Source organism: Cicer arietinum, chromosome 5, assembly GCF_000331145.2.
Source record: "Cicer arietinum cultivar CDC Frontier isolate Library 1 chromosome 5, Cicar.CDCFrontier_v2.0, whole genome shotgun sequence".
Classification (NCBI taxonomy): Eukaryota; Viridiplantae; Streptophyta; class Magnoliopsida; order Fabales; family Fabaceae; genus Cicer; species Cicer arietinum.
In genome coordinates, this window is record NC_021164.2 from 74,364,978 (window position 1) to 74,376,849 (window position 11,872).

General features: G+C 30.0%; 2 protein-coding genes across 2 annotated transcripts in view; one reads left to right on the forward strand and one right to left on the reverse strand.

Annotated features, from left to right (window-relative positions):
* Positions 1 to 3,361, reverse strand: part of LOC101502980 (synaptotagmin-4-like) — a 6,374-nt gene extending 3,013 nt beyond the window's left edge. Inside the window, exons 1-7 of the mRNA XM_073368128.1 lie at positions 3,060 to 3,361; positions 2,416 to 2,522; positions 2,271 to 2,319; positions 2,031 to 2,151; positions 1,584 to 1,711; positions 758 to 859; positions 426 to 500 (exon numbers count right to left, since the gene is read on the reverse strand). Of these exons, the coding sequence (XP_073224229.1) occupies positions 426 to 500; positions 758 to 859; positions 1,584 to 1,711; positions 2,031 to 2,151; positions 2,271 to 2,319; positions 2,416 to 2,522; positions 3,060 to 3,164 (687 nt within the window). The 5' untranslated portion in view covers positions 3,165 to 3,361. The remainder of the gene's footprint in view (positions 1 to 425; positions 501 to 757; positions 860 to 1,583; positions 1,712 to 2,030; positions 2,152 to 2,270; positions 2,320 to 2,415; positions 2,523 to 3,059) is intronic.
* A 1,594-nt stretch (positions 3,362 to 4,955) lies between these two features.
* Positions 4,956 to 11,679, forward strand: LOC101502666 (probable glycosyltransferase At5g25310). The gene is made up of 4 exons (XM_004501293.4): positions 4,956 to 5,306; positions 5,603 to 5,790; positions 9,618 to 9,972; positions 10,871 to 11,679. The coding sequence occupies exons 1-4, from the start codon at positions 5,085 to 5,087 to the stop codon at positions 11,534 to 11,536; spliced, it is 1,431 nt and encodes a 476-aa protein (XP_004501350.1). The 5' UTR covers positions 4,956 to 5,084; the 3' UTR covers positions 11,537 to 11,679.
* Positions 11,680 to 11,872: the final 193 nt, after the last annotated feature.

Here is an 11,872-nt window from a genome sequence, read left to right on the forward strand (position 1 = left end):
GAAGAGCGTTGAATGAGTTAAGAAGAAATTGATTAATGCCGTGAGCCATCATATGCCTAACTTGTTTATTAATTATACCTCTGCTATTCAAACCTCTGCTAACAAAACATCAGAATCAACAATTGAGATCGCCGGAAGAGTTGGGAAAAAAGAGTGAAAAGAAGTAGAAGCAATACCCTTAAAAACATTGGATATGTAATTAAAATTAAGATTTTCAATGACTAAAAATAACACACAGCACTAAAATTTGTAAAACCATAAAACTACTAAAATATTAAACGAGAAATTTTTCATCTAATGACTGACATTGGTCTATTATTACACAACTAGGAAATATTGTGCACTCGTGAAGATTGTGTTAATGGCTCATTGTTTGATATTACAACATATCCACAGACTACCATAAAAAATTAAATTTCTTGTACCTCTATAGCATCAGATATTCCTGGTAAAGATGATATATCACCCCCAACGACCTTAAGAGTAAAATCCAGAGCTTTCTGTTTGCAGAACAAGGAAAAACAAAGTGAGGTGGTTGGATTTTTAAGCTTACACGTAGATGAATAAACTCTCATTAACTATAATCTGTATTATGTTGCTAGCACTGATTGAAGTTAGTTTTATTCCAGTTACTCGACATCAAAAAACAGAGGTATCACTAAAGAACCTCTGCTAATTATCCCTTCCTTCAACATGTTGAAATATATTCCAATTTTCTCCTAATATGAGCATAAGTTACAAAGACGGTATAACTCACCTTTTCTCTCAGAGAAAAACAAACGGCTCCAAAAGCAGGGAACTCGTTTACAAGAGGTTTGAAGATCAACCTGAAAACCCCAGTGAATCCAATATTTTTTACCTATATAAACAAGGTGCAATGAAAGAGAAATAATAGAATGATAAGGAATAGCTTATAAAAATTGGCATATGCAAAATCAATAATGATGCCACCAATTTTATGTTTATATTAAAGGATAGGGATATGCAATGAGGTGGAATGATAGTAAATTATATTCTTTGGATGTTTATAGTAGGATAGAGTGGAATGTTCCTATTCTTTGGATGATAGTAGTTTGGGGGTTTATGATGAAACCAGTTTCTTTTCTTCATTTCATGAAGAAAAAAATTTTGAATAATGAAATGGTAACTTCATTCCATTTTGTTTTATCTCATTGCATTCTATTTTACTCACTATTATATATCCACATACAACCCAATAGATTGAATTGCACAGTCCATATTATTCCTCCATGAAAGGTTTGCAAATCGTTTGCCAATAAGATAGCTGAAGCCTATATGATGTCTTCATGATTTGTATTACAAAATGCACATATGAATCGAACTATACATTTCTATAAGACATTGGAAGATAAACATGTCTAGATAAACAATGTAATTGAAAGTCGAAATTATTCACCAGAACTAGTATGACAGCGTTCATTTGATTTGGTAATATAATTTTGTTTTTCTAGTATTTTTTTTAAAAAAAATATCACATAGTTATGTTTTATGAGAGAGAGACATATTTCAGATAGATTGAAAATTAATGCTCAAAGCCATCATAACAATGATTTGTGTATCACCTGCACAGGCAGTACAACACCAACTTTGGTTTTAATGTCAAGAACAATATTGGGATTACCATCCCACTGCATGTCAAACTCCATTGTCACTCCATTAGGCCCACTATCCTCTTCAACAATTGAAATTCCTAGATATTTCAAGCAGCATATTTCAGCATAAGTATGATATTGTTGGGATGAACAAAACCAACATTTTAATAAAAGGAAAACCTTCGTTTCACTTAGTTCACCTTGGTTATGACTTATGAGTATCATGGAACAAGAGAATCCAAAAGCATAAGCATGAGACAAAATCATCCGTGTTTTTGAATTTTTGCATAAACTAATAACAAGCACAAGTACTACTACATGCAACTAAAAAAATATGTATAAGGCAGCATATGGATACCCATTGGTCATAACCCAAAAGGCAAGATTCAAAATTCACAAGAATATAATATATCGAACCTGTAAATTGTGGAGCAACGGTGCCAAGCGTCAACTTAGAAAATGTGAGAGAAGACAAAATCACTGGCCTATATTGTTCAAGAATTGGTTCAACGTTGCTTTTTATCAATTCAGACGCTGCCTACATGCATTTTCACATTGCAATTTTGCATTATTCAAAAGCCAATAATCCATATAGCCTCATCATCCAATAAAATATATATCTCCAAAGATGATAATCCAAAAACCAAAGTTAAGTACCTCATCAACGAACGGCCATATCTTTTCTAACTCCATATTAAGCCAATTTAACTGCATTAATGAACAAATTAATATCAGAATCCATATCAAAATTGAACTTGAATTAGCAAGTAAAATTTTACATTCAAATTAACAAGTTGAACTCAACTTCTGCCTCTTAGTGAAGACCACCCATGACGGATAGAACTTTGGAGGTAGAAGTTTTCTAGAATCTTCCACCGTCATCCTCGCAAACTGTGCTATCGTCTTCGCCTATAACAGATTCACAAAACACGCACAGTAACTGAATTATAATGAGGCAACGGTCATTTTGGTCTTTAAATTTGCAAAACCATGTTCCAATAGTATGTTACTGAATCTAAAGTATAAAATGGTGATTGCTCATCCCCTCCCATTTTTGCTCCTAAGATGTTAATTCACTATCGAAAGTAGTGCATTTCACTCAGTTTTTAATTTTCGAAACGGAACTTCCAGTAATATGTCATTTCGTGTTGTTGGGGATGAGTATTTACCGAATAAAACTATCCTTAAGTGGATCTTCTATTCATAATAGCACGGACTAAATTGGCTAATAAAAAACACGGGACCAAATTAACTAATCAAAGACAGACGAATAAAATACCCATCTAGGGATTTTTTTTGTAATTTTAATTATAGTGACTGTTTCATATATTTAAGATTCAAATGATTGTTTAATGAAATTAAAATATCATATATCATAAGGTTCATGTTATTGTGGAATGAAATTGAAGAGAGTTAAAATGAATGTGAATTTGAGATTTAACATACTAGATTGGAGCGACGATTGGATCGGATGCTTTCTTGACGAGCAAAAGCAACGATCAATACAATACCAACGGCGATACCAACGATCATGCCGCTGATGAATCCCATTTTAACTGCTATATGGAAAATGCGATAAGATAATTGCAAAGTGTGAATGATATGCTTCGTCTTTATTGTTGTGTTAGCTCAAGCATGGCTTTCAGGCCATGTTTGTTGGAATTGTAACGCATAACCTTTCATTGGCCACTCAAAACAGAAAGGGAGAGTCTGTTGATGAGTTAGTTACGCTTTACATAAAGGAGGTGTACGCCCGGCTAATTAATTACTCAAGAGAGAAAACCACATGTTTGTTTAAGGGTATTTATTGCTTGTTTAATTAATTAATTAATTTATACAAATATATGTTATTTTTTAAATAACTTGAACAGTGTTAACATTTTTTTTTATTATTGACAAAACAATCAATGTAGTTGTTAGTATTATATTAAAAAAGTAATATAGATATTTCCTTCTCGTTTCATCTAAACTTTGTAATTTTATCTTTTTAAATTTTGTTTATTTATTCATAACTGTGTTATAGATATGGAATATCAATCATTATTTTTTAATAGTGATTAATCTCAATAGAAAAGTTTATTGAACTTACAAAATAGATTTTTCTCTTTATACACAAAAGCAAAAAATTAAACGTTTGACCATTTGTGTAAGACGTATGAATTTTTTTTTAAAAAAAGTATGAAATCAAATGCTCAACCAACTTATTATTGTTACTCATATTTGTTTGCACAATATTGTGCTCAATTGTCCAAGTTACATTAACAAATAGAACAAGAGAGAGTGATATATATAATTTTAGAAAGAAAAGGATAAGATTTAAATTCGTTTTCATATGGCTCACTTAATCAATTTTGATGAGCTAAAAGATCTCGCAAGAGATATAAAAAAAATTGCTAAACTCAAACTCATAAAAACTAACATAATAACTAATTTACTACATTTGTTTATAAAAAGATATCTATTCCAACATTTTAACTCCTCAAAGAAATAATTTCTAAGGGATATAAAAATTCAATTCAAAACTACTAATTATTATTTTATTAAGTAGATTATTTTTCATTTATCTAATTCAAAAGATGTATTAGATATATTAAAAATAATATAACATTCTTATCAATTAAATATATTTAAAAGGTAGATGAATCGAATAAAGATTTAAAGAAAATAAGTACAGAAAAGAAGTGGAGAAGTAAAAGAATATAAGTACAAAAAAATATATAAAAAAAGTACAAACAAATAATTGTACTTGAAAAAACTAAAGGAAATACAATATGATTTAAGAATTAAAGATTTTTTTATTCCCATCAAGTTGAAAAAAAATTGATTTTAATCACTAAAATTTTGGTTCATTTTAATTAATCATTAGATTTAATAAAAACAGTGATTTTAGTACATGTTATAATATAATTAAGCTTTTTATATACTCAAATTTATAGTAATAAAATTATCCGTTTGATGGACAAAAACAAAAACAAAATTATCTGCTTCAGCTCAAAAATAATGGAGAGGGAAGTCTAGCTTGGTAGAAGATGGAACGAGGCTGAATTGTGTATTGAAGAAGCTAAAACTAATATAGTTAAGAAAAACTAACAGGAGTTGGCATTTAAAGAGAGAAAAATCGCTCCTAATCTGCGCAAAACTTTTCCCTGTTTTTAGCGCGAAATATGTTAACGCCTTTTTTTTTGAATGCTAAATAAAAAACGTGTCCTTCGTCACGTGCCTCTTGCTCTCTCGCGAGGTCCAAATAGTAATTTTTCAGATTTCAGGGTCAAATCCGTCATTGGAGCTTCCACAAGTTCAAATTTGAGTGTCCACGCTGATCACCAACAAAAAAGTCTGAAAGAGATAGATAGATATTATAACATCTATACCTCCATCACCATAGTTCACATTCATCTCTCTCTCTCTCTCAAACACTCCAAAGTATACAAAGAAAATTCAAAAGTTCCAAACCAAAAAAGAAGAAAGAAAATGAAGATTTGCCATAGACACTTGCTTTTTGCCACTACGTTACTATCTCTAGCGTTATTCACCGTCGTCTATATGATGCTTCCTTCGAATTTGACGAAATTCATTATCGACACAAAGCCTTCATATTCCGTTTCACTTCATCACTTACGAACAAAGGTTTCCGGCGAGAACGATCACCTCCTTGCCGTTCGACACACCAGTCACTCAAATGCCACCGTAACGGTAACTAATTTCTCTACTCTTACTCAAACGCCGGCGTGGATCTTAAATACAAAAAAGGAAAAGAAAAAAAAAATACTAGACGCATGCTAGCTAGGTTCAGTTTTTAATTTTCACAACATCAATTTCAATTATCGATCGATCAGTACTGTTACTGCTATAGTTTAATTCAATTTATTTCTATATCCTTTATCACTGATTAATTAATTATGTATAAGTAAGAATTAATTAATGTTTTGATTGAACGAGGAGTTAACTAGTGTAAGTGATTAATTAAGCATGTTATTTATTGTTAACAGAGGGAAGTAAGAAAGGTGAAGAGCAAAGAAGAAAAGAGAGAAGAAGGACTGGCACGAGCGAGAGGTTCAATACGGAAGGCAGCATTAGGAGATGATAGAAGCAATCTCAGTCTGTCAAAATCACCACACAACAACGACGGTTACATTCCCGCTGGAGCCGTTTATCATAACCCGCGCTTATTTTATCAGTATATCCTCGATCTCCCACATTTTTTTTCTCCTTCTCCTTAATTTTGTCTTACTATACTATTTAATCTTATTAATGATAAATTTAGTTTATACCATAATACAAAGAAATTCAGAAGTAAGTACCAATTTTAGTTAGACTTCATTTGTATAAATTATTTATACGCTTTTAACAACACAATTATTTTTAAAAAGAATATATAACTTACATGTTAAAAGTAATATGATCAAATAATATAGAGAAATGTGAAACTAAAACAAACGAATTAAAATAAAATGAATATTTTACGATGAAATATGATTAAAAAAAAAAGAAGAAAATAAAGAAAATAAACTCTCTCGAAAATGAACAATAAATAAAACTAGATCAAATAACACATATTTAGAAAGAAGTTTAATGGAAGTGTATTTTTGACGCAAAATTAACTTACACTAACATTTTGATGACAGCGCTACATAAATATGTTTGTCAAAGCATACGGAAATAACTTTAAAACATTTTTTATTTTTTGTTTTCAGTATAAAATTTATATATTGTATTTTCTCTTAAAAAATATAGTTGATGACATCTAATTTATGGAATTTTAATAAATAAAATATAATATTTATTATCTAAATTATCCTTTATAAATGACCGTTAAATTAGATCATTGAAAATGAAGAGAAAAAAATTAAACTAAGAATATTTTAGAGACATCGTCTTAAATATGAAATAAATTATTGACTGTTTATATTTTATTCTAAAAGACATTTAAAGTTTTTATTATATTTCATTTTTGGATGGAGAATAATATAAAAATGCACAAATTAATACATTGTTTTTGTATTTCTGTTAATAATAATATGGAAAATGATGTGTAAATACTCAATAGACATTTTATGAGATAAAAATAAATAACTAATGTAATAAATGTGATATATATTATTAATGTAATAAAAGGATAGATAAAAAAAATATTGAAATTTAAGATGTAATAACGAGAGTAATTTATATTAAAAATGTATAAATATAAAATCTCTAATAATATCAACATCAAAGCGTGGACAGCCGATTGAGAGCTTTGCTTATAAGTCACCGCTACTATAACATCTTTTACTATGATATATACCGTGGTTTTGATTTGTGAGCCATAATCTCTATTTTCCTTGCAATATACGATAGCTAAACTCGGTGTGGGGGGTGGCACCGAGTGCGCTAGCATTCATTTGCTTTCAGAGTTCTACATACGCATTGTACAATGATAAAAACTTGCACAGAAAAAGATGTTGGGCACTACTTTATCGTGATCATTAATATCTTATGTGTTGCCCTCTTTGTGCCACCCCCAAATTTCCATTATTTCTAACAAAATAGTACTAGCAACTAGTAGTAGTATGTTGATATTAAGTTGTCAACATCCAAGTCATAATCATGGGATTATGGTTAGCAATTACGTTTGCGGCTGTATTAGTCATGCATGATGGCATCTGATAGGATTTGCTCCGCTAGTTTTAGTATATAATTAATTCAATAAATAATATTCCAGGCCTTTTTAAGTAGTTGCTTGTTTGGTTGAGCAAAAGGAATCGAATTGCTACCCTTACTTTTCAGTTTTATTTCTTTTTTGAATAATTCACTTTCATATTCAACATGTTGTGTCTTGCGCCCACTAATTTCAGTAAGTAACATTCCATGTTTTTGTGCTTAGTTTGTTTGTTGTTCCATCCGTACCTATTTATAGAAAAAATATTAATGTATTTAGTTACATCTTAAATTAAATACGTTAATATTTTTCTTTAATTTGGCAATTCTAGTGTTTAAAATATTTGTTGGACCAGTCTTTGATACATGAGTTTAATATTTATGTTCTAGTGGTAATGAACATTCATCGTCTTAACATGCAGATCTATTTTATAACTTTTTATAAAATAGTTATCACATACTTTTATTTTATTAGACGATAGTATAAAGTTAATATAATTGTCTGTGTTTTCCTTTTTTTCTCTGATCATATATCCTAAACAATTAATAGTTTTTTGCTTAGTAATAGTGTTTAATTTTATATACATCATTAATTAGTGTAAACATTTTTCACAATGATAATGATAAATAGTAAGAACACTAATCTAAAGAAAATTGAAGAATAGTGTTTTGAAACACAAACTACACCCAAGTGGACTTTATTTTTTCACTTGCCAATAACAAAATGAGAAATATACATTCTTGTTTCTCGTTAAATGGGACATTATATCATTAATATCACTTTGTTTACAATATTATCAATTAATCACAATTATTATGTTATTAAAAAATTTAATTTGATTTTAATTTTAATGATTTTAAAAGTCATGTCGGTGTATCAGAATAAAACTCTATATAATTGAATGCTATCATATAAAGAATAATCAAATTAGATAAATTAAAATGAAACTCACGTGTATTGCGTGGAATGGCTTAAAAAAATTTGTAATTTTTATAAAAAAATTAGTACTTTATTATTTATAAATTATTTGTGTATCAAATTATAATTCAATTTATAGAAATACAATATATGAAATGGTAAATTGCACTTGGACTAAGTTCCACCACTAAAATCCGTTTTATAATATTTTTTTTGAAAGTAATACTAACACATATTTGTTAAGATCAATTTATACTTTTTTTTTTTTTTTTTTACTGTATCGAGACTTGGTTAAAAATATGATGGAGCATAAAATAGAGGTAAGTGCACATATACCAAGATAAAATAGGATACATATATCAATGAAAATGACATCAACTAAATGTTAATTAAAAAAAAGAAGTTGGTGTAATTGGAGTTTTAGATGATGGAAGTAGACTTGTGAAAATAAAAGAGAATGTTAGAGATCAAGAAAGGAAGATCAAAAGTTTGGTGAGCTAGTAAATTGCATAAAATGTTTGAAATTTAATTTAGTTAATATTATGTTTGGAATTAAAAGAAAGGTGTAACTAGTTGAAAAATACATTAAATCGTAAAAATAAAGTAATAAAATAGTTATTACAAAATTGATTTAGAGAAACATACTAAAGAGAAAGAAAAAAAATTAGTTGACTACTCAACATATAAATACAGGTGGCATTATAATAGATAATAGATGAGGGTAAGCATGAATTATATATCAATTGTTTTCTATCTTAATTTTAAAATATTATGAATAATAATTTATAAAAGTTGAAAATAAATTATATACATACATCATCATGCGTTACATTTATAGAGAGAAAAATCTAAGCACTTATGTGTTTAAATGCTTAAATAGAATAGTAAATTGTAATATTAGTTATATTAGTTGTATTAACATCGTATCTCGAGACTATATACTATTGAGCGTAAAAATCAATTCGAAAGTGAGACAATAAACATTAAACAAAACAATTTAAAACTCAAAAACCGTTTAAACATACCGTTGTGTTCAAATTTGTGTCTCGAAAATATTTCTCTAATTATATATGCTTTATGAAATCATTTACTGTTTTTCTTTTACTAATAAATCATTTAATGTTGTAGAGTAGGAGCCATGTGGTCCTGACTATCTGACCCTTAAATTTGGAAAATATGTGTGAATAATAATCACACCAGAACCTTCACTCATCATTAAACGATTGAGATAGAAATTACTGTTTTTTTTTTTCTTTCATATTTTGCTGCGTCAATGTCACAATTCTAAGTTCTCAATGGGCTATACTCGAAGTCCTGACATAGAACCACGGGTTCCATCATTCTGCATGAAAATTTCAGTTTTCTTGGAAAAAGGGAATGCAGCAGTTATTCATTTCTTAAGGCTAGCTAGCTAATAACAGGGCTTATTATTATTATTATTATTACAGGAGCTACTTGGAGATGGAGAAGATATTCAAAGTGTACGTATACCCAGATGGGGACCTACCAATTGTTCACGATGGCCCTTGCAAGGACATATACTCGATTGAAGGGAGGTTCCTCCATGAGATGGAACACGGAGTTGGAAGGTTTAGAACCAATGATCCTAATGCTGCTCATGTTTACTTTTTACCATTCAGTGTCACATGGATGGTCAAATACCTCTATACACCATCCTCTAATTACGACATCACTCCTTTAAAGCAGTTTGTCTCTGATTACGTGAGAATGGTATCTATGAGGTACCCCTTCTGGAACAAAACTCGTGGTGCCGACCACTTCATGCTTGCTTGCCATGATTGGGTTTGTTCCATTCCCTTTTCCATACCTCAAATTTATTTTTATTTCCATGTTAAAAACATTGCATGTTCAAGCATTGAAATAGTCTCTATTTAAGATCAAACAGTTTAAATTATACAACAAAAAAATTAATTTTAAAAATGTTGATCATTAATTTGAGATTAGAACGTAAAATAAAATTAATTAAATATAATTAAAATGTTGGTACTGTGTCCGTCAATAAGTTTGGTGTTTTTGTGTCAGACATCTAAACATCTGTTGAGATTGTGTGATATTTTAAAAGTTATTATTTCATTTAATTAATTTTCCTATTTGAAAAATATGCTTAAAAATATACTTGGAAGACTCTCTCCACGTTTTTAAGTGCTTCCCTAATATTTTGGTCACATTGCCTTTGCCTATAATTTAGCAACAACCTCGTGCACTATTCTTCTTTTTGTTGCTTATTAATTTATTATTAATACTATTTCTTTACAGTTAATTGTTAGGACTATATATATGTAGCACCTTGAAAAGAAGGGGGAGTAACACAAAAAATTAATAATAAATTTTTCTGAAAGAGTTGTGATACCGAAAGAAAAACAATTTTTCTTCTTTTGTATCTATGTGCCTGAGTTATCTTAACGAATATTCCGTCGAGACGAACCTGTGCAATCTCGTGAATAATTATTTAGGACAGTAACACGCCTCAGGTTTTTTCTTTTTTAGTCATCCACGAAATTCTTTTGATAATGACACCTAATTAGAATTTCATATTTCTTTTCTCACGTCAGTGTAACAGCACAGAAATTTATAGTCAGACATATATAAACCAAAGCATGAATTGTGTTATGCTGTGCTTTCAGCCAAATGATTCCAATGTGAATTTGAAGCCATTTTCGTTTGCTTTATTTATATGCAGGGTCCACATGCATCAAAGGGTAATCCTTTCCTTTACAACACCTCCATCCGTGTCTTGTGCAATGCCAACACTTCTGAAGGTTTCAATCCTCTAAAAGATGTAACTTTACCAGAAATTCACTTATATGGAGGTGAAGTATCCCCTAAACTCCTTTCACTTCCTCCGGAAAATGCCCCACGCCGCTACCTCGCCTTTTTCGCCGGTGGTATGCACGGCCCAATTCGCCCCATTCTTCTCCACCATTGGAAAAACAGAGACAGTGACATTAATGTGTACGAGTATCTCCCTAAAGGCCTAGATTACTATTCCTTAATGCTAAACTCCAAGTTCTGTCTTTGTCCAAGTGGCCATGAAGTGGCTAGCCCAAGAATTGTGGAGTCAATTTATGCAGAATGTGTACCTGTGATTCTATCGAATTATTATGTGTTGCCTTTCAGTGATGTGCTGCGATGGGAAGCATTTTCAGTACAGGTGGATGTTTCGAATATTCCTAGGTTGAAAGAGGTTCTTAATGCTATTCCAGAGAGCAAGTACAGGAAGCTCAAACAAGGTGTAAGGGCTGTGAGGAGACATTTTACTCTTAATCAGCCGGCTAAAAGATTTGATGTTTTTCACATGATCTTACACTCAATATGGCTGAGGAGATTGAATATGAAACTCGTATAGTTTGTACTTAATAAGCATAATAGAGTATACTACTATATAGTGATTTTTTAGTTCTTTTGGCTTCAAAAAGGAACAAGTGAACTCCAATGTTGTCCACAATTAATGGTATTAAAGGAAAGTAAAACAGGTAATTTTTATTAAAATTCCTTGCGTGCAGAGAATTCCTCTTTTTCATTATGCTTATATATAACACTGATATAATATGTACAAAATTAAAAGAAAGAGACAGGATTGAGAGAGATTAAAGAAAATTTTGTTGAGATGATCCAAACTTCAAAAATAAAGGCAAAATTGCATGGATGTCCTTTATCATAATTTTTTGTGAAGTTAGTCTTA

Bases quoted from the DNA above. Each gene is read 5' to 3' on its own strand.
- LOC101502666 (XM_004501293.4), top strand. From the start codon at position 5,085: ATGAAGATTTGCCATAGACACTTGCTTTTTGCCACTACGTTACTATCT. The intron at 5,791-9,617 runs GTATATCCTCGA...TTATTATTACAG, and splicing joins AACCCGCGCTTATTTTATCA to GAGCTACTTGGAGATGGAGA. The intron at 9,973-10,870 runs GTTTGTTCCATT...ATTTATATGCAG, and splicing joins TGCTTGCTTGCCATGATTGG to GGTCCACATGCATCAAAGGG.